The sequence below is a fragment of the Syngnathus typhle genome, linkage group LG1, assembly GCF_033458585.1.
Source record: "Syngnathus typhle isolate RoL2023-S1 ecotype Sweden linkage group LG1, RoL_Styp_1.0, whole genome shotgun sequence".
Lineage (NCBI taxonomy): Eukaryota > Metazoa > Chordata > Actinopteri > Syngnathiformes > Syngnathidae > Syngnathus > Syngnathus typhle.
This window is the reverse complement of record NC_083738.1, coordinates 14699811-14727751: the sequence shown is the minus strand read 5'-3', so window position 1 is coordinate 14727751 and position 27941 is coordinate 14699811. Positions and strand designations below refer to the sequence as shown.

General features: G+C 42.6%; 5 protein-coding genes across 8 annotated transcripts; 2 read left to right on the top strand and 3 right to left on the bottom strand.

Annotated features, from left to right (window-relative positions):
- Positions 1-400: 400 nt before the first annotated feature.
- Positions 401-4418, bottom strand: upf3b (UPF3B regulator of nonsense mediated mRNA decay). Its single transcript, XM_061276203.1, has 10 exons — positions 4199-4418; positions 3692-3798; positions 3291-3397; positions 3116-3214; positions 2845-2955; positions 2273-2316; positions 2028-2204; positions 1742-1893; positions 1031-1352; positions 401-905 (listed from the first exon to the last, which is right to left on the bottom strand). The coding sequence occupies exons 1-10, from the start codon at positions 4307-4309 to the stop codon at positions 759-761; spliced, it is 1377 nt and encodes a 458-aa protein (XP_061132187.1). The 5' UTR covers positions 4310-4418; the 3' UTR covers positions 401-758.
- Positions 4419-4692: 274 nt separating this feature from the next.
- Positions 4693-5318, top strand: ndufa1 (NADH:ubiquinone oxidoreductase subunit A1). Its single transcript, XM_061275153.1, has 3 exons — positions 4693-4901; positions 4997-5086; positions 5205-5318. Exons 1-3 carry the CDS (start codon positions 4800-4802, stop codon positions 5223-5225), a joined length of 213 nt encoding a protein of 70 aa, XP_061131137.1. The 5' UTR covers positions 4693-4799; the 3' UTR covers positions 5226-5318.
- A 297-nt stretch (positions 5319-5615) lies between these two features.
- Positions 5616-11269, bottom strand: nkap (NFKB activating protein). The gene is made up of 8 exons (XM_061275099.1): positions 10766-11269; positions 7552-7632; positions 7380-7444; positions 7138-7218; positions 7025-7070; positions 6762-6953; positions 6430-6579; positions 5616-6336 (listed from the first exon to the last, which is right to left on the bottom strand). Exons 1-8 carry the CDS (start codon positions 11131-11133, stop codon positions 6159-6161), a joined length of 1161 nt encoding a protein of 386 aa, XP_061131083.1. The 5' UTR covers positions 11134-11269; the 3' UTR covers positions 5616-6158.
- Positions 11270-12156: 887 nt separating this feature from the next.
- Positions 12157-17476, top strand: zbtb33 (zinc finger and BTB domain containing 33). 2 transcript variants are annotated; one of them, XM_061275090.1, is made up of 2 exons: positions 12157-12361; positions 14508-17476. In XM_061275090.1, exon 2 carries the CDS (start codon positions 14510-14512, stop codon positions 16316-16318), a length of 1809 nt encoding a protein of 602 aa, XP_061131074.1. In that variant the 5' UTR covers positions 12157-12361; positions 14508-14509; the 3' UTR covers positions 16319-17476. The 2 variants fall into 2 exon arrangements, with proteins under 2 accessions (XP_061131074.1, XP_061131071.1); XM_061275087.1 differs by having other exon boundaries at positions 12157-12459.
- A 1529-nt stretch (positions 17477-19005) lies between these two features.
- On the bottom strand, positions 19006-26183 carry tmem255a (transmembrane protein 255A). 3 transcript variants are annotated; one of them, XM_061275108.1, is made up of 10 exons: positions 25890-26183; positions 23890-24032; positions 23461-23523; positions 22597-22686; positions 21544-21606; positions 21387-21475; positions 21160-21231; positions 20785-20947; positions 20564-20707; positions 19006-19590 (listed from the first exon to the last, which is right to left on the bottom strand). In XM_061275108.1, the coding sequence occupies exons 1-10, from the start codon at positions 25945-25947 to the stop codon at positions 19447-19449; spliced, it is 1029 nt and encodes a 342-aa protein (XP_061131092.1). In that variant the 5' UTR covers positions 25948-26183; the 3' UTR covers positions 19006-19446. The 3 variants fall into 3 exon arrangements, with proteins under 3 accessions (XP_061131092.1, XP_061131112.1, XP_061131101.1); XM_061275128.1 differs by lacking the exon at positions 25890-26183 and adding an exon at positions 25643-25771; XM_061275117.1 differs by lacking the exon at positions 22597-22686.
- Between the last annotated feature and the right edge of the window lie 1758 nt (positions 26184-27941).

The window sequence follows — 27941 nt, the reverse complement described above, 5'->3', positions numbered from 1 at the left end:
ATGAGAGATTACTATAATTTGTAATGCATTAATTGACTTGATTGATAAATGACTGCAAAATCAATTTCAGGACAGAATGTCAAAACCACGTGTTAAATGTAGCGTTGTGATGCAAAAATTAATTGATAGTGATATCTTCCAGACCCACTGGATAGAAGTGAAAATATGGGACATACAGACCATTTAAAAAAATTAAAAAAAAACCTTTGACGCTCACACACACTTCAAACATATCAACCATACATTTTAAGCTTATGCTACATCAAGTTAGGGTTAGCTAGTTGACTCAGGCTAGAGCAGGTCTTTGTGTGAGCTGCGGTTAACAGCAGCTCCTGCGCAAGTGTGCTTATTTCTTGTTGCTTCAAAAGCAATGCACAAAAATACACACACAGAAAATGCCTTTTAGTCTGGTACAACTGGTAGAGCTGTGTTTATTCCATGTTCATAATGCCATTCACAAGCTTGTCAATAATGCTTGGGAAATTTGATGTGATGAGCAGAAATAAAACAGAATGTTTGCAGTGATACGGTTTAAAATTAAGGTCACTTGAGGGTTTTCTGTGCCCTGCAGGCAAACTCTTGTTTTAGCGAGGAGTGAAACTAAAGAGGTTCACTTAGAGGCACAACCAAGCTCCACTCTGAACCACGAGTGAGCCTCAAACATGGAAGAGCAGGCCCTGGGGCGACATACTGCTCACAGTCTTGCTGGCCGCATCCTTCTCCATCATACCAAAAAGACGCCCAAAGCAGAAATCTGCTCAGTCGTCACCCTTCTCAGCCATTTTTTTTGTCTCCGTGTCTGGCTTCCTGTCCACAGAGCTGGCCTCACCTCCTCCTTCTCCGCCTCCTGCTGGGCGATTGCGGCTTCTTGCTCCAGGCTGGTACAGTTGGATAGCGGGACGATCCTGATACGAAAACACGAATCAGACGAATATATTCTTTGAAAATACATACACATCAAATGTACAGATGGAAATGTGTACATGATCAATAGGTAGACGAACAGCAACTAGAAAGACTGTTGGATTACTTTATTCCGAAGTCGTTCTCTCTTGGCGCTGTCGTCCTTCTTGTCGTGTTTTGGCGCCTTTTCCATCTTGTCAGATTCTGATGTGTTGTCTGTTCGTTTTTTTTCCGACGGCCGCTCCCTCTCTTTCTTGGATGGTCCCTCTTCCGCCACCCACTTCCTGGTGACGTTCTCACCGTCTTGCCTTTCCCTCCTCCTGCGTCGCTCTTGCCGTCTCATGCGTTCTTTCTCCCTTTGTTGACGCTCCTTCTCTAGTTCACGCTCCCTGTCCCGATCATGCTCAGCATCATGCTCCCGAAACTCCTTGAGGCCTTCCTCATCTGCTCTAATGGGGGCGAAAATGTGGAATATAAACATAAATATCGATATAATCATATACAAAATGTTGAAATAAAACCCATTACTTAAAAATGAAAAGAAAAGAAAACAAAGTGAAATTGACTGGAGTGTATAAACTAATTCAACCCTAAAATGTATTTTTTTTAAAATAAAGCAATATATGTACCTGAAGTAAAATATATTCAATGTACATCCATTCTTAAAAAAATTATTAATTGAAAAATGATTTTGAAACTGTGACAAAACAACACTCATGCTACCAAAATTCAATTCAAATAAGGTTCTAGATTAAATAAAATGTGGTGGAGTGGATAATGATTTTTTCCATATGCAGTACCAGTACGTATAAAACCATATGAGCCAAATATGACCTACTTCTTTGCACGCTCCTCCTTGTTGTCATTGTTTTGTCGTTTCTTATGCTCTGCGCTTCTGCTATACTCTTTGCTGGGCCTCTCAGCTTTTTTAAACTTCTCCTTCACATTATCCGAGTCGGCACCGTCTCCTCTGTCTGGCTTTTTAAGCAGCTACATGGCGAACAACGAGAGTGGACATCTTACTGCGGCGTGTGGAGGCATTTTGAACTAGCATCTTACCAATGGTTAAACAAATACTGTTTACTCCTTCAAGTGTGAGTACTTTTGATACCTCGGCCACTTACTTTTATTTTTGGCTCGTCTTTGACTTGGTCCTTGTCGAGCTCCGGTTTCTTCATTTTCTCAGTTCCTTTGCGCTTCCGCCGCTCCTCCTCGCGCCACTTACGGCGCTCCTCATCTCGCAGGCGCTTGCGCTCCAGCTCACGCCGCCTCCTCTCCTCTTTCTTCTCCTCCCTGATTCTCTGAGGAGAGAACAAGAACAAGTCTGTCTTCTGTTGTTCAGTTCGGCTAACTGTGAGGTCTGACTTACCTGTTTATTCTTCAGGAAGTCCAGCAAAGGAGTTGTTTTTTTCGCTTCAGGAAAAACAAATGTTAAACATTGATTATTTTAATGTAGGGCTTGGTGACATGGACAAGATGTGAAAATAAGGTGTGCCTCTCTCAAGAGTCTTTTCCTGTGTGTAGTTGTACAGGTGAGTCAAGGCAACCATATTTGTGGTTTTAAAGTAAAGACCTTGGTTAAAAAAAATCCATCACTGCTTATGCAACATATGGAAGGGCCTTCAGCAATGTTCAATGCAACTGACTGTGTGATGGCCTCCCGTCAGGCTCCTTCTTTGTTATTTGGAAAAACCGCCAAAGTCTGCCAAACTGATGTCTGCTGAAAGTCACTCTTTCGACATGATTTGTGGAAAAGTTATTAAATCTAACTTGACAATACTAAGTCTGCTTAGGTAAACTAGTTCCTCTCTGTTTGCAGTCATATTGAGGAAGCAGTGCACACATCAGCAAAAATAAATCATCCTGGCAAATATTTTTGAATTCAATGACAAAACCGATGACTCGCCCAGCCGGGCCAGCCCTACTGTAAAGTTTACTTACCTACAAGCTCCTTGGACCTGGCTTCAAGCTCTTCTAGCAAAGTCTCCGGCGTGGATGTCAACTTCTCATTGTCTCCAGTATAATAATCCAAGAATTTCTTGTAATCAGGATCTAGAACAACATGCACATAATATTGTAAAAGGTTCAGAATAAATGTATTTTTTGTTTTAATGACTAAACACGCAGGAAACCACAATGACCCACAAACGTTTTTGCTTGATAAAAGTATTGTATAATGCAAGAAATATTTTTCTTCTCTGAAAATACACACCGTCACTAATGGTTCCACACTTGGTGTCCTTTTTCTTGCTTCTTTTTTTGGAAGTCTTTTGAAAAGGTGCAAATTCCACAATAGCGGGGTACTCCTGTCCTGTTTGCCAAAAAGTGTGTGCAAACTGACTGAGTGCACATTCACATAAACTAACATCAGGATTCTTTTTTGATACCTCTGCTGTCAATGAACACGTAGCCGTCGAAGCGATCCCTGAACAGGACAATATCTTCTTGGTTTTTAAAGTTGATGTAAGCCCTCGCAAAGAGGTGAGGATACATGCTAAGAGGAGAAACGTTAATGAAAACATTTCATGATCTTAAAGCACCACTGTATTTACAAAACTTTTATTCAAGTTATCTTTATCATGTAATAATTTACATTGATTTACAGGAATAATTCATTCGAATCGGATCACTCAAAGGAACATTTTCAGAAATAGGAAGCTCAGAAAAATGTTCATTTAGTTGTTTAATTTCACCCACCCATTTGTATACGAACAATATTAAAAAAAGAAATGTCAATATTGTATAATACGTTCAACTTTAGGTCACGTTTATAATGTCACAAGATCACCTGGTGTCATTGGAGAAGAACTCCAAGTAGTCTAATTCTGGAAGAGGCTGCAATTGCTCCTCCAGCTCCTCTTTAGTGAGACTCGGTGGCAGCCTTCTGATGACAATCTAGTGCAGTGGTTGTCCTCCATAAGTACACATCATAGGAAACTGCAATAATAGCTATTCCCAATGCTATTTTGATCAATCATATATATATATAATATCCATTTAAAATACTGCTAGCTTCTTACACATTAGAGTGAGCTGACTTGCAGACATGTTTACCTGACACTAGTTTACCTGATGTCAGAAAACACTCGATTAAAATCTGAAAATTGAACACATTCGTATCAACATACTAACATAAAAATAATAACATAAAAACACAGAAATATTCACGGATGTAACATGGTAAAAATATGATAGCTAAACGTAATACGGATTAAATGTTATCCCTTACGACAATCACAACTAATACGAGCGAGCTAACGTAGCCTAGCCTATCTTATTTTAGCTCGAGTTTTACCTTTGTCATGGTCTCCTTCTTTTCTTTCAATTTCTCCGTCCTATCTGAATCTTCACACATTAAGTCCACCCTCATCTCCCTGGGTCGAGTGTTTTCCTTATCTTCCTTCATATTTGTAAAAGGCTAATTGTGTCAACTTTAACTTATTCCTGGGACTTGTTTACTTTTTTTTTTTTAAACAACTTCACCGAAGTGCGTGGGAACCAAGCACGCATGCGCCGCGTTCAACGTCCCTTTTTAAACGTAGTACTGCAGAAGGGCGAGAGGAGGCGCTGTGGGGATGTATTCTTCATTCTTCTTATTCATCCATATATTCATTCAGAATAAAAGATTTGGACGTGAGCTTGCCACATTATATTTTACAATTTTGTTGTGGGTTGCGATTAAATCAAATAAATTAAACACGAACTCTAAAATAGTAATTTAACACGTTTTCCATGCACATTCTCGGCATGAATTATATTATTTTGAATAATTCTTGCAGTCATTTCTACTTCCGGTGGAGCGCCATTTTGTTAGCTTCCCTAGCAAAATAAAGGGGACAAGTTGGTGGTCATCTTATGTTATTGTTCTTTCGGGCTGTTGAACACCTTCCGCAGTCATGTGGTATGAAATTCTACCCGGCCTAGGCATCATGGCGGTGTGTCTGATCATTCCTGGTATTGCCACTACACAGATCCATAAATTCACTAATGGAGGAAAGGTGAGCTGGTGGCTACTGGATGCTAGGTGCTAATGTAGCGGTAATAAAAATGTTTAAACGTCTGGTTGAAAACGAATGTGTGTATTTTCACGCAGGAAAAAAGAATCGCCCGAGTTCCGTGGCAGTGGTACCTGATGGAGAGAGACAAGCGGGTGTCGGGAACAGGGCGCTACTTTGACTCCAAGGTGAACGTTCACGCCTGTCACAAGCCTGACCTTGCTAGTTAGCTGCCGATATATACTCCAACATTATCATAACTTCATTGCTAAAGAATTGCTGAGCAATATATTTTGTCTTCTACAGGGACTCGAGAACATCCACTGAGGACAAGGAAGAACGTTTGTTGTACATTCAAAAAAAGTTTTATTGCACATTAATTTGTGTCTATTGTACTAATTAAAAAGTTGCTATCAACTAGTGATTGACTGGTATCTGTGTTGCTATTTAACACTGTCATAGAATAATGGAGTGCTGCTCAACTTTTGAGCCAAGGAAAAAATTTTACATAACCTGACAACACGCCACCAACAAAAATGAAATATGAACCCAAAGCAGGGGTCCCGAGCTACCGATACCGGTCCGTGGGTCACTTGGTACAGGGCCACCAAGCCGCACAGAAGAAAAAACAATTTTTATCAACGATCAATGAATTCAGGTCAAGACGCTCGTCCCGGTCACGTGACATGTTTCCCCAGTCGAGGCCGCAAAGCTAGCAAAAATGAGTAAGAATTTATTTGGAAAAATATTTAAAGAAATTGGCGATTCTCTCCCAATTACATCAGTCTTTACATACAAATGTAAATTACATACAAAGGCTAGGTTTGGAGTTAGGGTTACAGTTAGGTCTGGGGTTAGGGCTGGGGCTAGGGTAAGGGTTAGAGCTAGTGCAAGGGGCTAGGGTTAGGTCTAAGGTTGGGGCTAGGGTTAGGGCTTGCGTTAGGGCTGGGGCTAGGGCTGGGCCTAAGGTTAGGGTTGGAGTAAGTTCGTAATTAATTAATTCAGGTCAAGACGCTCGTCCTGTGCTTTTTCACATTTGCCATTCTCATCCCTGATGATGAGTTACTAATTGATCAGCTGCATTGAGGGTACGATGAACAATAAAAATCCAGCATATCAGTATTATTAGTTGCAAAAGTCATTTTACTAATTGATTTGCAACTTGAAAAATAGCAAACGAAAACAAATTGATGTATCTTGCAAAGAATTGTGGTATTTACATAATCGCATTCAAACGCGCTCGAAGTGGAGCTGTTTGAATCATGGCTTTTCCTCTTTCCCTTTGGTCTTCCTGTGGACCATCTCTTTGAAGCTGGACAGGATCTTGCTCTCCCTTTTCCGTCTTTCCTCCTGATTGAAAGAGGCCAGCGCTCTTTTCTCGTCCGCGCTGTAGATCTGGTTTTCCTTTCGCAGACGCACAGCCTCCATGCGGCGATGTCTGCAAGGGGTGACAGTCATATCATTTGAGTCCAACCCAAGGCAAATGGCAGTGATCATGAACGGAAAGAAACGTATGAAGACAACTACGTACCTGCTGCCACTCATGACGTAGCCTGATTTTTCAAAGTCTGCAATCTCGTTGCTTGTCAGGCCAATTTCTCCTCTCCTTGGAATACGTTTTCCGGCTTTGACGTATTCCGCCATGGCCGCACCTTCACCTGGCAGCAGCGCATGACCGAAACTGCAAGACAAAATGATACAGGTTACTTTGTCGAAGCTTAACTGTGAAACATTCTTTGTTTCTTAGATGTAGACTTTTGTATTGTTTGAGGTGATGCAATGATCTTTCCTTGCAGAAAATGAAAATGATGTTATGCAATAGTCTCAAATGTCACTTCGGTTGACTTTTTTCCCTCTACTCACTCTAAAGGTCTCTCATCCTGAGACAGGAGTGTGAGCGGCGCTTCAGGTCCCACCAGATTATCTTCAGCGGAGCCTTTCTCAACCCACATCACCTCGCCAGCGTCTTCGTCCTCTTCCTCAGACTCACTGCTGCTGGAGTCACTCGACGACTTTCGGCTTTTTCTCGCCTTCTTTTTCTTGGACTTCTTGGACCTGAGCGCAAATGTGGTCTTGTTTCAGTAGCTTTCTTTGCAGAGGAATACGATTGCAACAGTAACACATACTTCTTGCTCTTCTTTTTCTTATTCTTCTTTTTCTTTACTCCGTCCTCTGGGAAAAACTTTGAGTTTAACACGTGTAGTAGAAACGTTAAATAGTGCATTAAAATGTAACTTACCATCCGAGTCGGACTCCATACCGCTGTCTGACTGCTTCTTATGCTTTTTCTTCTTGGACTTTTTCTTCTTCCTCTTTTCATCTACACATGGAAGCAATACCGTTTAAAAAAGACACCATGTGTTTTCCGTCACAATTTGATGCACTGGAAACATGGCACATAAGCTCCATTTTGAGTTGGCAAGTATTGTACATGTATTTTTTAATATATGTAATAAATGTGTGCGTGGTCTCCACAAGTACCTCCCGAGTTTGATGCCGAGCTGACATTATTCCCGTCATCTTCAACAGGTGTGAATTCATCAGAGCTGGTGGAGAAAGACAAAATTGATGTTAAACTTTCTGTGACTGAATACACTTGCGACTCAAATAATGCGAGGCATTTTATGGAGAAGGCAACTCTTATCTGACTTACTCTTCTTCTTTCACCCTCGGCGAATATCCCCAAACTTCGGGACAACCTTGCTCGCCGATCCTCTCTCGCTCCTTCAGCCGCCTGCGACAAACAAGCACATGTCACACTCAAAGCGGAACTTCGTGTCCACTCGATAGAAACCAACTGCGATGCTGACAACGGAATCGAAACCCTATGGTGCCGCGTCAACAATGGACGCAAATCAGTTACGGTTGGCGTCATCTATAGAAGCCCGTCTGCTCAAGGAACTGAGCTGCTAGATCAACTTCGATGTCATGGGAGAGGCAGAGACTGTCTGATTGTCGGTGACCTTAATGCGCCCGCTATTGAATGGAACAGCCTCCACTGTAACCTAGATCAAGGAACTTTCGATGCCCAACTGCTTGATACAATCCTCGACTGCAATTTGACCCAGCATGTCATGTCTCCAACCCGTATGTTTTCTGGTCAAACCTCAAACATCCTTGATCTTGTTTTAACAGCGTCCCCAACTGACATCGACAAATTGCAATGTTCGCTGCCAATCGGGAGAAGTGATCACTGTACAATTTCCTTTTACTGGAGCGGGTGTGCACCAATTAACGATTCTGGTAGACCCCATCGAAATTATTGGCGTATAAATCAACCCACTCTTCAGGAAGCTGCTGCTCAAACAGACTGGAGTATCCCGTCTCATCTCGAACTCGAAGATGCCTGGACCATGTTTCGTTCCAAACTTGAACTTCTTGTGGAGGAGCATGTGCCAATTTCTCGGAAACGAGCCTTCACCAAAGGTCCTCCTTGGTTTGATGGTGAACTAAGACTCTTGCTGAAAAGTCGTCGTAAACTATGGGATCGATTCAAACTGTCTCAATCTCCCGTGGACTATGATCGCTACAAAATAGTTCGAAATCGGTGCACACAAATGAAGCGGGAAAAACGAACCGAATATGAACTGCATCTGGCGGAGTCATCCAAGACTTCCCCAAAGCTCCTGTTCGCTTATTTGAAAAGAAGGACCAAGGCAGGAAGTGGCATACCTCCCCTTCGTTCCCCGGGTTCTGAGGATCTCCTTCTCCAGGATGCCGAAAAAGCTGAATCACTCGGCTCACAATACGCCTCTGTGTATACCGTCGAGCCGCAGATCCTGGATTCCCAAACTCCAGTTCCTGACTCAGGCTTCCATCACCTTGTATTTGAGCGAGAATCTGTTATAAAAGCACTTCTGGAGTTACGGCAGAACTCCTCTCCTGGACCAGATGAGATGCACCCAGCTTTCCTCAGAACTATTGTCGAGCATATTGCAGAACCCGTCCGACACATATTCCAGCTTTCATTGGAAACCGGACGTCTACCTGTCGATTGGAAAATTGGCACAGTCAAACCAATCTTCAAGGGAGGAGCTCGCCATGATCCGACAAATTACAGACCCATATGTCTGACCTCGATTGTTTGTAAGGTCATGGAAAAACTACTAAAGCGGGCTCTACAAAATCACCTGAACAAGCTTGACGTGCTAACTGCTGCTCAGCATGGTTTCCAGGAAGGACGTTCCTGTGTATCGAATCTCCTAGTAGCCAGAGAGAAGTGGGTAGCTGCCGTCGACGCTGGTAAATGCCTTGATGTCATTTTCGTGGACTTCAGCAAAGCCTTTGACAGAGTACCTCACATGCGTCTCCTGCTTAAACTCCAAAGGGTTGGCGTAACTGGGAAGATCTTATCCTGGATTGCTGACTTTCTGGAAGGACGTTATATGCGAGTGAAAGTCAACGACGCATACTCAGCGCCTGTGCTTATGTCTAGTGGAGTGCCACAAGGATCGGTCCTTGGACCCGAACTCTTCAAACTCTACGTCAACGATCTCCCGCAAGAACTGAACATTCAGTGTTTACTGTACGCGGATGATTTGAAACTTTGGGCTGAAGTTACTAGCGTCGAGGATGCTGACCGTTTCCAAGACGTGTTAGATAGGCTCCATTGTTGGACGGAAAAATGGCTGCTTCCAATAAACCATGCCAAATGTTCAGTGCTCTCCATGGGAACTCAGAATCCACTCAGGGCGTACCATATTGGAGGATATCTCCTTAAAAACACCACAAGTGAGAAGGACCTTGGTGTCATAGTGTCGTCAGACCTAAAGACTAGTCTTGACACCACGAAGAAGGTCACCGCTGCCACCAGGATGTTTGGATCCATCCGACGGTCGTTTGCCCGTATGACTCCTGCGATTTTCAGACCCCTGTTTATTTCTCACGTGCGTCCCATTCTTGAGTACGGACTGCCTGCAGTATTCCCATTGACCAAGTACGAAACCGATATGCTGGAGCGTGTTCAACGTCGCGGTACGAAAACAGTCGCAAAACTTCACCAGCTTTCCTACGAAGATCGACTGGAACAGTTGAATCTCTTCTCTCTGGCCTACCGTCGTCACCGAGGAGATTTGATATATACCCGGCGCATTCTCCGAGGCGAACTTGGTGAAGACCTGAGGGAGTATTTCATCTTAAATAATGATACTTCGACACGTGGTCACAGTTTGAAGCTATACAAACCGAGGAGGTTACGCATCCATGGCGACGCTACTCTCTCTACCCGTGTAGTTAATAGCTGGAACCGCCTACCCGAATCATGTATCACAGCCCAGTCAGAGGAAAGTTTCAAGAGAAGTATTGACGCAGTGTTTACAGACTGAATGGTGAAACTGCCGACCGCGGTATCGGTACCGACTTTTTTCCGACATTTCAACCGCGGCTTGGTAGCATCCCTTCAACGTCCGGGAAGTGAAGGAGCTGACAAGGGACTCTTCCCTCTGCTTTCTACCTTTCAATGAATCAATGAAAACTGCTTGAGTTCACCATCTTACAATCTAAAAGGGGCCATTGGTTAGTTTGGCCATGTGTGGTTTCAAGGTTGCAAACGGCTTAAAGCCAGTCGCACACTAGATGACGTGACCAAACAATGAATAATAATGAAATATGAATAATAATGAAAATAAAAAACATCTGGTACCGACCGCGGTCACGGCAAACTAAACACAGTCGTATTTATTTACTTTCTACGTCATCCATTTTATTGGCATTAAAATGTTTACTACTTTATCAAGACCCTAGCTTGTTACTGCCATCTGCAGGCGAAAATAACAGATCGTAGACGTTGGCTAACATTTTGTTCAGTGTCTATTCCAAGTGCTAAAAGGATTATATTACAATGGAGAAGAAAAAAAAAGAGTATATACCTTGCCATGAATTCTTCTTGTCTCTGTCTTTGTGCATCGTCTCTCTGTTGGTCGTGGTAAAAATCGTCTCTGGAGCCATACCGCCACGAAGCGTCTCTCTGCTCGGACCAGCGGTTGTGACTTTGGCCGCCGCTGGAGTACCGTTCTCGGGATCGACTACGGTCGGGGCTTCCGATTCGGAACCGCTTAATAGTCTTCGCCTCCCTAAGTCGGTGCTCCCGTTCCTGTCGCTCACGCTCCCTGTCGCGAGGCCTCGGTAGTTTGGGCCCGAAACTGCCAGGAGATATGCTCCTCTCCCGGCTGCGGGAGCGAGAGCGGGTTCGAACGTGCCGGGGACTCCGAGAGGCCGAACGGCTGAACTGTGGCATGACTGAAGCCAATTAATCTCACGGGGGAAGGGGGATCCGGTATTATGTATTAGAAAATGGAGAACACCTCTGCTAAACCAAGTACGATTTCGTCAACAACCCAGTTCCGTTTCCGTCTCCTCCTTCTTCTTCTTCGTTGTGCATTTCCGTTTCCGAATTTTAGACTCCGCCTATGTAGATGCCTAATTGGGTAGACTGTCTAGTAGTTTGTAATACGTTAGCGCCTCCGCCATATTGTATGTGTCAGCTCAGCCTGCAAAGTATCCAAGTATCAATCCATCCATCCGTCTGTTCATCCATAATCCATCCATCTATATTATTATTATATCTCCATCTTGAAAATGAGAAAGTATCTGTAAAGTATATAGTTCACTGTTTAAGATGAAAAAAAATCTTTATTTCATATTAGATAGATAGATAGATAGATCTTTATTTGTCATTGTAACACGTACAACGAAATTTAAAAAGTGCCAACTGATCCGCGCATGAGATAAAAAAAAACTGAATAAATAGAATAAAAGATTTAAAAAAATATTCCAAAGTGTGCCTCAAACATTGAGAGACTTGCGTCAAAAAGATAATTCAGTATTTTGCATTTAGATTGCAAACTGAAGAGATTACGTGTTATTCAAATTGGCAGCCATTGTAGAACGTGCAGATGTTTGACAGAGAGGCTTGTCCACTGCATTAATTCTAAACATGAATGTAAAGCCGTGAGCTCTTCAAATATGGCGGCCACGTAGACGTTCTATTCAGCTCTAAACGCCATTTACATGTGTAGACCTATGCTTCGGGACTGCCACACAAACAGAAGTAAAATACTTAGCTCAGTTTGTCAAGCAACTGTTACTCAAAACAGCACAAATGCATGCTCCAAACATTGTTCCATTCACTTAGCAAACCAATAGTGCTACATGAGCACAACCCGTGCTCCTTCCAAGCAAAAAAAATGCGAATGATGACCCGCAACTACTTTGGAACAACTATTGTACTAAAGTTTTTAGGCTGCGGCACTTTCGTCACTTCTCATTTTGGTAGTCCCTACAACCCGGAAGTTGTTTCAAGTCGCCTAACGTCTGGAGTTGGGCTGCGTTATCATGCTTTAAAGATACGTGACTAAATGCTCAATTAAAACATTATTTCGAAATGAACGTTTTAATGTCACGCAGTGGCGACTCCTCGTGGCTGGTGTGAATCACGCGACGACGCAGCTCTCCTCAATTGGCAGGTGAAGCCCCTCCGCTTTTTGCCATTGTGTAGCCAAGCGGCTAACGCATTAGCTACGAACGCTTTTCTTTATGCGGCCGGGAAGCGCACCAGGTGCAGGTAAACTGACCAGTTTTCAATATTTATACAGTCATGAGGTTACACTTCCCTGTCTGAAGTAGAAACTGTTGTGCATTTCTGCAAGGTAATGCGTTAGCGACCTGTCATAATTTAGGCCCTCGCTCCCCTATTGTTCATAACAGGACGAGAAAACTGCCTAATTACATATTTTAGCAAGTAAGCAATTGACAACAAGAGCCTTAATCTCACTGTGGCACTTACAGATATCAAATTAGTCTTCTAAAGTCACTCTAGATGCTCTTACTTGGCAAAAGCAAAACTAGCAACTGTCAAGGCTCGTAATTTATGTGAAGTGAGTGGTAGCTTGCAATTTTACCTCTTGGTATGTAAACGTCGAAATTTCATGCAGGAAGTTCACTTCAAATCTGTTTGCCCCAAAACAGTAACTCAAGATGAATGTTCATTCAAAGAAGTGTCATTACACGACTAATAAACGTTAATAGAAAGATAACCGAATTGCCACTGAAGAATTCTCATCATACAACTGGTGTTCTTAACATATTACAGAAAATTTACTTTTTAAATTCGAACCGATGGGTTTCTGCGGTGCCTGGCGACCCATCAAATGTTAAATAACCAAGTAAATCTGTTGATATTTGCCTGAAAATGTATCTAAAAGGAAGCTATTCTAAACTTTAGCATTACTGTTTGGAAACAGTGGAACTATTCAACATAACTGCCTCTGGCACTTCGTTTGTCTGCTATTGAAATCCATTCATTTGTGAAAAGGTCGATGTCATGTGCCACAGTATTGCTACATTACTTGGCATATGTATTTTAGTGGCTCGTGATGAGATGTTGCTTCGACAAAAGGACACTTGGAAAATTGCTTCTTGAAGGCGCTTGCTTGTTTTCTATCCACGCGCTGGGTCCTGCTTCCACAAGTAGAAGAAAATAGCCTGCTAATAATATTTAAACATCGTTTGACACAGTCTAAGCGTATTTGTTGCAACGGCGTGCAATGTCGGCAAGCCTGCGTCGCGTGTTTGTGTTTGGGCGAGAGGTGTGGCAAGCCCCTCTACGTGTGCTCATTTTTTCTAACCATTCTTGTGGCATTGAGTCAGTGGCTGAGAAGTAGCTTTAATGACTTTCTCCAGATCCAAGGATGTTACAGTGACTAAACATATAATATGGATCTGGCCTTGAGATATGCAACTGAGGTATTGATTGATTGATTGATTGATTGAATATTTATTGATCCCCAGGGGTGGGGAAATTCAGGCCCCAGCAGTATTCATACCACAGAGTGGGTATACAAAAGACACACAGATGGCATGAGCGCAACTCAATAGGCTTTCATAAGGCTGCCACACAACGGCGCCACAAAGAAAGCCAGAAAGTGCTCAAGATAAAAGCCATCAAAGCAAAACAAAGCTAAAAGACAAAGGAAAAAAAATAACTGTGGCCAACCAGCACCCCTCAATACAAGAGAACACCCCAAAACACACAAAATAGCCTCCACGGGGTCCATAGACAGGTGTAACGGCAGTCCAGTTCAACGGCGCCCAATGGACCGTGGTGGTGAATCGGTGAAAAACATCACAAAGCAGGCAAACGTGTGAGCAGCGTCCTGGGCACCCAGTCGGATGCACGTGCAGATGGTCACCACGGGGCTAGCATGGCGAAAGTCGTTGGTTCCGACGAGCACGAGGGAGCGGAGTCCCCACAGGGGTTGCGGTTGCAAGGCCAAGGCGAGGGACCCGGTCATCACTGGCCGGATAAGCAGGAAGCCGCCGTAGAGTTACGCCGGTCTCGACCGATGATCCCGGTCCCAGGAAGAAAAAATAATAATACAAAATATCCGATCCGAAGAGATACCGAGGTGCGGTAGAAGGCACCAGCATCGCCGAATGGACAAAAAGACAGAAAGAAAAAGGAGAAAAGAAAGAAATAAAGAGGAAAAGAGAGAACTATTGTTTTCAATTGGCAAAATGGTGGCCCTCTGAGATGGATGAAAACAGGTGAAACAAAAATAATATCTCTCCTCTAATACACAATTGTTCTTGTTTTCCTTTACCCTCCTGCAGACATGCCGACTCTCAAGCTGATTTCTGCGACTGACACGCAGTATTCATCCGCGTTGCTGAATTCGATGAACGAGCAGCGCAATTCTGGATTGTTTTGCGATGTTACTATCATTGTGCAAGACAAGAAGTTCCGCGCCCACAAAAACATCCTCTCCGCGTCAAGTACATATTTCCACCAGCTCTTTATTGTCACCGGGCAAGTGATTGAACTCAACTTCCTCCGAGCGGAGATCTTCGAGTATATAATCAATTTTATTTACAGCTCTAAGATCGTACAAATTCGTTCGGACATGCTGGAGGAGCTCATGAACGCCGGGCACGCGCTCGGGGTGAAGTTCCTTACCAACCTGGCGACACCGCTATCCCAAGTCCCTGGTTTGTCAAGGGACGAAAGCCCCCGAACACCATCCGAAATAAATATGCCCATCATCTCGGAGTCCTTCTCCATATCTGCGGAGGAGTTCAGACAGTCGAGCAACGCGGTGGATAAAAGCGGGGACTCGGATGACGATGTCATGTTCGTCTCGGAGACAGATGCCAAATCACGAGCTGCCAGTCAGGAAGCTTCAGGGGATGTCATTTATGTTGACTCGATGGATTCAGGTAAAGATGAAAAAGCGCAAAGCAAAGAATCCGAGACCGTAACGTCGAAACAAGCAGCGCCTGTGGCAACGCAAGAAATAAAGCTTCCTGACAGAAGTCCTCTGCACAGTCCGGACAGCAGCTCCAACAACCTCAATTCGCCCGCCAGAGTTCCCTCCGGAAGTACTCGCTCCACGCCACCACCGGCCAAGACTGGCAGATTCAGCCCTGAACTGCCCAGTGCTTCTCAGCCGTCCTCTAACGGCAACGGGATGGAAAACACCGACATATTGGGTGTCCACAAAAAGAAAATTTCTTCCGCGCAGCAAGGGGATTTCAAAATCAGGCTGTTGGACATCTCAAACAGCCCCCCGGGTCAAAGAAATGTCACACCCGGGATAGCAACGAAAAAGACGGTCACGCTCAACGCAGCCACGGAAATTGACTCCATTTCCCCAGATTGTAAAGTTTACGCCAACATAGGGGAGAACACCTATGACATTGTACCGGTTAAGGAAGATCCAGGCGAAGGTGGCTCCAAATCCACCAAAGCGAAGAGAGCCATACCCCAAATACCTGACAATCTCAAGCTCTCTCCCAACAAGAAAAAGTCTAAATCCGAGTCCGAGGACCACTACGAGCTGGTGATGGACGGCAAGACGTTCTACGTATGCACCGTGTGCAAGCGTCCTTACGTGTGTCGGACCAGCCTCCGTCGCCACTTCAACACGCACTCGTGGGAAAGGAAGTACCCGTGTCGCTACTGCGACAAAGTCTTCGCCCTGGCCGAGTACAGGACTAAACATGAAATCCAGCACACGGGCGAGCGACGCTACCAGTGCCTGATGTGCCACGGCACTTTCCTCAATTACCAGCTGCTCTCCAATCACTGCAAGCAAGTCCATAACGTGGACCCCAGCGGGAAGAAGGCCAAGGACGGCGAGGACAACATTTACCGCCTGCTGCCCTGCAAGACGATGCAGATGAAGCCAAACTCGTGGAGCACGGACGGGCCGGGGGTGTCGATCATCAGCGAGGATGGCACCATGCGACACGTGGCTCCCGGTCAGGAGGGCGTGCGTCCGCCCGCCCAGGGCCAGACTTTGAACTGGGACGACATTTTTGACTTTGATGAGCAGATGATGATGAACCGGGCCGGGCCGCCCGTGAACATTGGCGCTCCCGAGGGCAAGTCGGAGTTCAACTTTAACATTCCGGAGACGTACTGAACCACGCTGGGCCGTGCCATCACTCGTGCCTTTTTGGAGGCCCCCCCGCTTTGACTTCCACTCCTCTGCGGCGCTTTCTTTTCTCCACAGTGGTCTGGATGAGTGAATGTTCACATGTGATTGCACCACATGTTTTATTCTGCACCCAGAACCCTGTTAACCTGTATTTTAACAATGTCTTTTAGTTTCTCCATACAGTGTTGAGCAAATTATTTCCTACAGCATTGTTTCCCAACATTTATTAAGCAAAGACATGTGTATTTTACATTAGAAAAAAGTCACAAAAAGTATATACCTATGTTAAAAAAAAAAAAAGTATGACCTCATCACAATTGACTTAAAATGTACTTAGTGTGAAATCTGGGCCAGCAAGTTGAACACAAAGCTGTTTTTCTGGTGTGTGAATGGAAACAGAAGAAGACAAATTAATTGTGCTATCTCATGGAAGAGTGCTTAATTGTTGTGCTTTTCACTGTATGACTTTGGGATAGAATGACGAGAGCACATTATTCATAGTAAAGAATCATTTTCTGACCCCTTGACTGAAATTAGATCAAGCATTTAACTACATTTTTTTTTTTATATATCTTTTAACAAACAGTTAAGTTTGAGCAGACCAAAAATTCTGCTACAATCACTCGACATTCCCACAATGACATCGCTCATCTTTGCACAAGACAGTATCCTGATATGTACGATGTATTTTTATTATTTTTCATGGCAAGCCCGCACATGGGTATCATTTGAAGGTATTTAAAGTTGACTTTGGCAGTTTAAACCTTTTTGTTTCCCGAGCCCACATGCTTTGTAAGAGTCAATGCTTAGATTATTGATGAAAAGTTAGCACTTAGTATTTAATCATTGAGGAGGGCTTGTTTTTGTTACTCTTAGTTTGGGTGCTTTCATTGACTTTTCACTGTGAGTGTAGTGGTTAGTAAACAGGTAGTGCTGGCAGGGATATTCTTTGTCATCTCGACGACAATGAACAGATTAACGTGTGTGCGTGCGTGTGTGTGTGTACTTTTGTGTAATGTCCTTTTTGTAGAATCATGCTTGCTTTTCTTGTATTAATGGTTGTTGCTGTATTAAAAATGTCCCTCTCGTCATGATGATGGAAATTGGATGACAATAAATTATTCTTTTACTGTTTTAACTGAATTTGTCCTGTGATGCTGGTTGACTTCATTTCAAAAACAATTTTCCCATGAGGAATCAAGTAAAGTGAATCCAATCATTTAAGTGTGCATTTGTGCAGCTAAATATTCGTAACACATACCAGTATAAATATACAGGAACCTCAGTGAATAAAAAAGTAAAGCCACTTGACCTTTGGCGATGCTTGACGGATAGCTGTTTGTCGAGAGATATTGTCACAGAGTGGCATTTTATTGACTAATGCAAATGAGCTTCATTTACTAATGTTAGGAGAAGGGGTGACCAGATAATCTCTTCAGAATGAAAGATATAAAAACAAGTCATGTTAATTTTTTGTCTCTTTGTAGTCATCAAGTTAGGTTGCATTCTTGTATTTCATGTACCCTGTTGGTCAAAATTGTTACATGTAAAATGTGCTGTAAACGTTTTAGAAAAAAACATGTTTAGTTCAAGTTTGAAGAAAATCTGAGAGGTGAAGGAACATTTGTTGAGAGGTGAAGGAGAATTTCTTGGTCGCTTTGGAATCATCCTTTTGTTCAATAAACCCCTACAAAATGTCTACTCAAGAAAATATACAATGTGTATTGTGGTTTATTGAAATCTAAAACGCAGATTCGGTAAATCGACAGGTTTTAGTATGGAAGACAGCCGCTGTCACAGATTCCAATTTGTGGAAGGCACTAAAAATTCATGGAGATAGACAAAAAAGTCTCAACACTATATATCCCTCATTTTGTCATGTCTACAGATTTGACCATTCATTTGCTTTTGAAATAGATGTGTTAAATTGTCTTTATGGCTGTATATATAGACGTCATGGTCAACCTGTAAGTATTGTGTAGGACTTGAGGTCCAGCATGAAAGTTGAGTGCCACTTGTCACAGGCAGATTAGTACAGAAATATCAAATGTGTCAATGCAAAACAAACTTTAATAGCAAGACAGAAAAAAGTGCGACTAAGCAGCCCTGAGAAACTGGTTTTCAAACAATGAACACGTCAGATGAGATTTTCAAGGTCTAGATTTATCTGTTTTTTTCTTGTTCTCACCTTTCCATGCGTTTCGTCATCTCCTTTCTGCAAGCTTCACGCCGACTGCTCCAACATCTCTTCTCATTTATTGTCGGTGACTAATTACAAAAAAGGAGGTACTGTTTGGAGTCTTGAGTTTCTGGCGGGAAGCATCGAGTAACAATACAATAACCAGAGTTTGAAATGTCATAACATCCCTCCAAAGACTTTCGGACAGGATCAGAGTCCATGTTTAAATACAGCTTACCTGTACGGCATAAGACTGTTGCTTGTACACCACAGGAATTCTGTCTGGTAACTCATAAGCTATCGAACCTGTCAATCAGCAGTCCCCCAACCACCAGGACGCAGAACAATACCCAGTCTATAGGTTATCTGGTCTCCTGTGTGGCACGGAAACGGAAATATTTCATTGATCATCACTGGACCTGAGTAACACACTTTGGGGTGATGGGACCAGCTTGTTGAAAAGAATCAAACACATGGTGGCTCCCATTCCATGTTTCTATTTATCATTTATAGTCATTTGTCGTAGGCCAGTCCATCAAAATGTTGACACATTTGTGTGAAACTGGTCCTAGGAGAAAAACAGAATTTGGGGAGCGCTGCTCTAAACCACGAAGGATTTGTAACTTTGTCACATCAAGAATATCTCCCCAAAAAACATGGAGGATCGTAGCATGTGTTTAGCAGAAAGCTGAAAAGATAACAGAAATGCTGTAGTGTTTGAGGACTGTTTGCTTTAAGGCAGAACGATTGTAAACAGATTCCCTCTTCCTGGATTTGCTTGAATGGTCCAGGGCAAGCTTGCAAGCAGTTCCCAGACTACCTTTTTGCTCCCTTTAAGTGGGTCTCAACTCAAAAGTTAGCATCCATCGCCCTCCTGCTCAGGTTCCACACTTTGGTCCTTTGGGGAGGCCCCGGAGATGACGTTTGAGCACTTTTAGGGGCTGTATGGTGGCGGCTTGTCGTCCGGATGGTTGTGAGGTGGAGAGTAGCGCGGGGGCACCATGGTGGGCCACAGGTGACTGGCTCCGGATTGAGAGTCATCTGACAGGCCAGAGGAGTCAGCAAACATATAGGAACCCTGGCAGAAAAGGACAAACAAAAGATTGTAAGTAGAGACGGGCAAGTGTCCTCATGAGCCGACACCTGCCTTAGTATTTCAAGTAAAGCAAAGTATACCGATACCAGTAACCGATATCAATCACTGGCGCCCTCTTGTGGCCATTCTACTATTATGAGATTAATAGCATATACACTACCATTAAAAAGTTTCGGGTCATTTAGAAATGTCCTTGTTTTTAAAATAAAATCGCTATTTTTTTCAATGAGGAAAACATTAAATTAATCAGGAATACACTCTTCACATTGTTAATGTGGTAAATAACTATTCTAGCTGCAAAACGTCTGATTTTTAATGGAATATCTATCTACGTAAGTGTATAAAGACCCATTTCCAGCAACCATCCCTCCAGTGTTCTAATGGTCCATTATGTTTGCTAATGTTGTTCAAATGCTAATGGATGATTTGAAAACACTTGTGTTAGCAATTATGTTAGTTTCCATGGAAAACACTGAACACTTAATAAAAAAACAAACTTTTGAACGGAAGTGTATGTAGTATGTCCAAGTAAAATGCATCCATAAAAATACTACACTCACCTGTTGCCTTGTTGGATATTTTTCCTGGGTATTGGTTATATTTTACCGTTAATCCATGTCATTTAGCTTATTTCTTAAAAAAAAAAAAGAAATCAATATTCATCAATATTGGCTGAAAGGAAATTCAATTTCAGCTGTATCACTCAGCCTTGTTCTCCAACTTTATAATGTACCTCTGCTTATGTGAATGCTTGACAGTTAACACTTGAACATCCATTATTTAACACAGGGATCATCAGTACACTAATAAGTGAAGGGTCCTACATTAAAAATGTGCTCTAAGTGACGTCACAAATAGCCACGATGCACCAAATATACCCGCAATATTTGTTTTCATAAAAACACCGAGGCCGCAATAGGTGAAGCGCAAAGTGGCGATGTACCGCGTACATTACCTGTGCGTCATAGGCCGTGTATGGCGGCAGGCAGGGGGCAGTGTTGCGGTAGGCATTAGAATTAGTGCGTTGAGGAGCCTCAGAGGAGACTGAGGCTGTGATGGCCTCCGGTTCCGATGTACTTTCTGATGTTTGCGCTGGTGTCTGCCACACAGAGAAAACGTTAATCGTGTTTCGCCCCGCGTATGCTCACAAAAGCCTTAAATGTCTTCCCATCCCACCATGTCTTTGAAACCGCCCAGCACAGCAGCAGTGATGATGCCCAGGAAGAGAGCCACGATATTGAGGATGGTGGCCGACCATAGCAGGTGATAGAGGTGCACCACGTCTTTGCAGCTCTTCACATCTGTGTACTCGTGGTAGCCGCCCACCACCTCTACGCGGCTAATACAGAGGAGAGCGTTAACAGTAGTCAGGTGTCTAAAGTTTAACTTTGGGTGTCAATCAAGTCAGATGAAGCCTAGAGGAGGCTGCTAGCACACAGAGACCAACACAGAGTGTCACACACAAAGAGCGCATGCAAGGGGGAAAACATACAGCTCTAAAATGGAGTTATTTTCATTTTAAAGACAGCCATGGAAAAAAAAGCAACCTACTTCCAAATCATGGATGGTTTCTTAAACCTTTTCGAACCATCTCTATTCTGAAGTCCCATTGGATGATGCTCTCTGAAACAAATGTTAAAAGAAAAAAAGAAACATTATTTTTCTGGTAGCTATTAAAAGGATGAGGTGCTGTATAGGCCAAATCACGGCACACGTCATGAAAGCAGACAGCTCGCTTCCAAGGTCGTCCCGTCATTCGACCGCCCGCTCGTACTCACTTGCCACAGTTGTACAGCTCGCAGCAGTAACACGTTTTGCTTCTCACGCGCAGGTTGCAGGATGTGCGAGATGACGTCTGGCAGGGCACCTGAGGATTGTAACACATAACGTCACGGTTTTTTATTCAACCTTGAATGTATGGCGGGAATCTCTTACATCTCGCTCGAACGCAGTCTTAGTGGAGTAGTTACAGCGTCCTGCATACAGAGGCGTCAGGTCCTGCAATGCAATAAGCACTATTTTTATTTCATTTTGCCACACGATGTGTGTCGAGGGTGTTGCTACTTCTTTTTTTTTTTGCAGTCACTCAAAGCATGGTCATATTTTTCCATTATCACCTAATTAATGAATCACTTACAGAAGCGCCATCAAGAAGCTCTTCTCGCTTGATGCCCACTCAAAACTTATTGTCAGAGTGCATTAGTGGTTACTTAATGTTTGATATGAGGTGCATGACAGAGAATTGCTCTCACTACCACTCAGCAAGCTACTCATCGCCATATATGTTTCATTTCGTTATGATTTATTAAACTTTGATGTGCTGGCATTGATTAATATGCGTGTTAAGCACAGTTATGATCATAAAATTACATTGGCGGAAAGAATTCGCAAGAAATGCACCATTTCTATGAGAGCAAATTAACAGGCAAAACACATTTATTTTGTTATTAATGGCTAGTAAAATTATTCTATAAGGCATCCCAGAATTGCAAAATTATTAAACAAAGCATATCAATTAGGGCTGTCATGATGGAATTTTTTTGGAATCTATTATTCTAACGATTATTCAATCACCAATTTTGTTTAGTTTGTGGTATTAGAGATTAAAAGACAGCTAAACAACTGGTAAACAATATCACACAAGAAGGATTGATGGTCATTATTTTCCAAAGTAAAAGTATCTGTTTCCAAATGTTTTATTTTAAATAAAGATAAATCAATCTGCTTTTATGAAGCACGAGAGAAATTATAGAATGATTACTTTTGAGGGCCTCGAATCAGAAGATAAGGACAATCTTTAGTAGAAAAAAATCAGACTAACTATGACTGATTATTAAAATAGTATGAGGCAATCAATTTGATAATCAATTTGTTGTTAATTAATCGATTTATTTTGACACTTCTGATAGCAATAGAATGTAGAATGTAAACTTATGAGCACAACTGTGTATCAGCTTTGCTTTTGTCAGAACCTTTAGTTATACTCACAATGTGTCTGGCAGCAAAAACTCCATCTACAATAGCACAGCAGAATGCAGCCACCACTCCAAAGCTGATGAAGACAATAGAAGCCACTAACTGGAAAAAGAGCACACAGCACAGCGCACAATCAGCTTCATGCAGTGCTCACAATCATAAATATAAGCATGCGTATTGAATTAGTACTTGTTTTTGCACTGCAATTGATTATTACTTTAATGATTGATTAATCCGTCATCCATTTAGGTGACTAATCAATGAATCAAATAATGAAAACAAGTTTTTACTTTCATCACTGCACACAAAACATGGATATTATTTCCGAATTGACAGTGCTGAAAATCCACAAATAAATTACCATTGTCTAGTAACTCCAAATTGGCTAAAAAGGCAGAACCATTCTTTGGCGTTTGATATTTGTTGACTGTAAAGGGAATTCTATGATGATGCCAATTAATGCAATAAATGGCATCAGCATAAATCATCAGCAACAAAATCTAAAGGGTATGAACAAGTGGTCAGCCATGTGGCGTAAACCATCACGGCACCCGCCGTCCAAACTCTGCTGCGTTGTTGGAAAAGGCGTCACGGGCCAAAGTCGTTTGTCACGTCAACTCTGACAGCCTCCCACTGCAGTTTCCCTCCCCGCATTCCAGCGTGGACATCTGGCCTGCTCCTCTTACAGTCTGCATCTATTTCTGGATGCGGATTACTTTGCTTGGGTACACAACGGCGCAACCTCTGCAGGTCCGAGTTGGCTCTGCTGAGGTGTTGTGTCATTGCACTGGCTCAAACATCGAGCTGCTCTCAGAGAACAGGGACGAGTGCTCTGGCACTGTCCAGGCGAGGTGACGCCACTATCACAATGCTTACCATCTGCCTCTTGTTCTCAATCAAATTGGAGCCAATGATTCCCAGGAAAGAGCCGAAGCCCAGCTGGAATGAAATACAGCAGGTGTTAGGAACTGGGTTGTTGAGTGTTTTTTATTTTTGATATGTTTGTTTTTATTTTGCTTTGTCTTTTGTTGCATCAATAGTTCGACAGATCAGCATAGAAAACAGAGAATGAGAGTAAATAATGTTAGAAATGTGAGTTAAAATGGGTCTGTAGTCTCCTTGTAGGGTAGTATTTCTTTGAGTGCGTCAAAATGCTAAATATGGAGAATACCAATAAATGGCAAAGAGTCTCACTCAGCCAACAGTGATGCTGAATAATGAATGCTGGAATTGTGAGTGGGAAGCGCTCGCTTACTGTGGCAGTGGCTGTGTGTGTGTGTTTATGTCTGCTCCATGCACGCTCACAATGAGTCCTGGGTAGTAGCCCCCCACTGTGATGTTTTGCGTCCTGGTCGTCGCCGCCAAGCCAAAAATGAGGATGAGCACTGACACGATGAGCAGCATCACAGTGACAATGATGGATTTCCTTTTCCTCCTTTTAAACGAACCTAGAACACAGTAAACAGACACTTTTAGAAACTGGCAGTAAATGAAAAACGTCAGCAAGCTAGATGTCATAACTTAGTCTGTGTAAAATTCTACCACAGGCAACCTGAGTCACTGACGGGCAGAAAAATGAAATCCTCTTCCAATATATGACAGAAGGTGCAGTTAACCTGTTGCCATTTATAAACTACAAGTGACAAAAGGCACACAAATGCTCATGTGTTAAGATACCGTGGACAATAATTCCTAATGGTTTGGAAATCAATTGAAACGTGTGACAGGAAGAGGGCGAAAAGCGAAGATGAAATAAGACCTCAGCTACCATCTTGGGCCATCTTGTGTCAGATTGCATTCAAAATCAATAAGGATCATTTACATTATATCTTGATACAGTAATTCTTGAAAGACACTGGGTTGAGAATAGCATCAAGCAATAGCAATTATGGACAAAGTGCACCAACAGTTGCTCGTGTGGCTTTGCTGGGACTACAACGTCCTTTTTTGGTCATATGGGACAAATACATACGGGACAAATGTGGTGCATTGCAGATTTGAAAGGTTTTCATGTGACACCTGAAGGTTAACACTTAGTAGCTTGATGATGATGATACAACTTTATTTATCCCACAGCGGGGAAATTTACTTGTCACAGCAGCTTACAAAAGTGCAAGAATACAATAGACAAGTGCCAAATTTATTTACGTATCTTTCACATGCCGTCTTTGGAACTGGGGTTTGTAGTTTTCTTCAATGTCCCTATAATCTCAGGGCGTACTTCACCTCTTGCCCCTGGTCAGCTTGGATGGGCTCCAGTTCACTTCATACTAATGACTACAAGTGGTTTACAAAATAGATGAATAGGATCATAACTGGTTTACTTATTATCACATTGTACAGTATTGACTGGTAAAACCATATACTTGAGACTATAAATCTGTGGGGAAAAGTTCACTAATTTCATTTGAGACCATCTTACCATGTTGACATCATACTTAGTACATCATAAGTTGACATGCATGCTGACAGATGCATTTATAATAAAGAGTGCAAAAATTCACTTTTTAAACTTGGCCTAACTGTCATCTCAACAACAAAGATTTATCCCCTCACTGTTTTGACCACAAGATTGAGAGTGCATGTCCACAGACACTCCAAATTACCTCTGTATTTTGTCACATCACTCTCCACTGCCACAATTACCAGCCACAAAGCAATTAGCCTGATAGCAACTCCCATGAGAACCAAGTTGATTATGTCATCTACAATTAGCCAGTCCGCCTTCTTTTATGCATAGGTGGTGTCACTCCCTGCTGTCTTTTTACAAGAATGCATTTGGATATTGGTTACAGCTCCATTCACTTATTATAGCGTATCCATCGAGAAAAAGATTATAGGCATGAATAATTGGTCCAGTAACATCACAACCAGCCGTTCTCAGACAACTCATAACAATCATATTTAAAAAACACAAAACAAATGAAAAAACAACAACAGAGAACATTCACATAGAAGTACTTTTCACCCAAACATTAACAAAACCTAAGAATATTCTGAAAAATAAATGTCATGTTGTTGTTCACCAAATCATACTCATCTATAAATGCTAACCTACTTCAAGTGCTGCCATCAAGCCACAACGTTGCTGTCTACTATTTTGCTGGTGGCTAATGGAGCACGATGCCTCAAAGAAAGAAGCATATGGTGCCGCACCTGCAGTGACGCGCTGCGGCCTGGAAAAAGCTGAAAAATATGTATTGCTTATTATGCACGTCATATGGAAAGCTTGGCATTCTCTCATTTAGCTCACAGACTAACCACATGTGATGTTCCGACACACCGTTGACCTTGCACACACCTACCGATGCTGATCTCGGACAGCGTCAGCCTGCTGGACTGGAGGCTCGGCGTGGGGGGCATGTTCGACCGCGGACGATGGATCCCGCCGCTTGTAAATCAGACCCAACGAGCCAAACGTGACGCCTTGACGTTAATCGCTGTAAAATATTCGGCTTGGATGTCGGTAGTCATTGAATGGACTGATCTCCTCAATGACCGCAGCTCCCTCCCTCAACCAAGTTCCCTCCGCCCCCGACTGAATCACTCACATCCCGGTGTCTGCTCGCCTGTCAGTCGGTCTCTGTTGTCTGGGAGTGTGGTCGCGACAGTTTGGCTGTGTGCGCATGTCATACACATGGGAACGAAAGGAGAGAGAGAAAAAACGAAATCTGATGGAAATTGACAAGCTCGTTTCGTAATGTCAAAACAAACAGTTAGTTCAACCATAAACATCTTTTCATATTGGCCTTAAGTTTAAATTTCACCCAAAAAAATGCCATATAGCACCATCATACACCATTTTTGTTCAATTAAGCTTGCATCATTTGAACATAATTATGTTTGTTTTTAAAGTATACGAGAATATTACTGCAAATGCAAGTCAATTTCATAATAAAAGCAATACAATTGTTATATTTAATGTATTATATCACTTAATTTTCACCCCAATTGTAAACTAACCTAGAGTGGGTTGCAAACCTGCATGTTCAACACTTGCCTAAATTAAAATCATCTCATTTTGGCCGATGGTAGAAATAAAAAGCTTCAAATCCGTTGAAGATAAAAAATGACCACAACACAATGTTAAATAAAATACTGTTTGTTTTATGTAGTTCAAGTCATTTAAGAGAGCTTTGCCTCAAAACGTCCCAGGACGATGGTTCTTACCTCAACAACATTGTGCGACAGCAGATTGCTATGCAGCTCCATCTGCTGTCAGACATATGCACTTGCATTAAAGACATGGGGTAAATCTAGATTTTCATCTGAAATCTATTGAAATGATGCAGATTGTCACCAAAAATGTACAGCATTTAATACATTCGTCTTATAATTATTGTGTGAAGGTCGAATTGTCATGGGCAACTCAATTCTCTATCATGGTGGTGAGCATGCTCCTATATTAATTGAAGACTCAAAAATGGTCCATTGATATTAATGTCAATGTGTACCTTGTGATTGTGTGGTGACCAGTCCCGGACGCACAATAGAAAATGAAAGTATTTGATGTGGAAAGTTAGAATACACAGCGAGGTTAGCTAGGGTCAAGCATACAATGCAGTGCAGTCAATCCCATTCAAGGTTTCCCTGTGTGAAGCTCCCCAAGTTCAAATGCAAATCCCCACCAAACCCTTCCAGCGCTAGACTCTCATTTTAACATGATACAAGATGCACTGAAGTGAAGTGGTCATCATAGACCTCAATGAGCTCCTTTGGCGGGCTTTTATCAAAATGCAACATGCTGAGAATCAGTCCCCTTCCATCATGAAATTCCCACAAAGAAGCACGCGTGGATGCACGTTCCAAATATCCATTCGTGTTTTTTTTTTTTCCATGACGCAACTTCTCTTTTCATGTAACAGAAAGCTGGCCTCACAAGTGAGTCCTCCTCTCCCACTTGCACCCGGGCTAACACAGTGGTGCTACGTGACTGTTGTGCAGATGGCTTAGTGTGGCGGTGGGAGGGGGGTTGAGGGGGAAGAGGACTCCTTGAACTTGAGGAGTTTATGTTGAACGCCTGCAAAGAGGCTCTGTTAGATGCAGAATGCATGTGCCAACGCATGTCTCTGTGTCATCAATTATGCTGCTTTCAATGCTTGGAAACATGAAATAAAACAGAGCAAAACTGGATAGGCTAAAGCGCAGCGGGTTTTTTTGAACAGGTACATGACTGAGGCATGAGGGCAATGATTGGTTGTCTCCCTTGTGTGGTAGCAAGCAATAAATATTGTATTCAGGCTTTGCTTTAGCACAGCTTAGCAGACAATGAGCAACGGTGTGCGTGTGCAGAATGCAGCGCCGAGCTTTCGGCCGTTGCCAAAATGTTCCTTGAGCCCCACCAAAAAAAAAAAAAA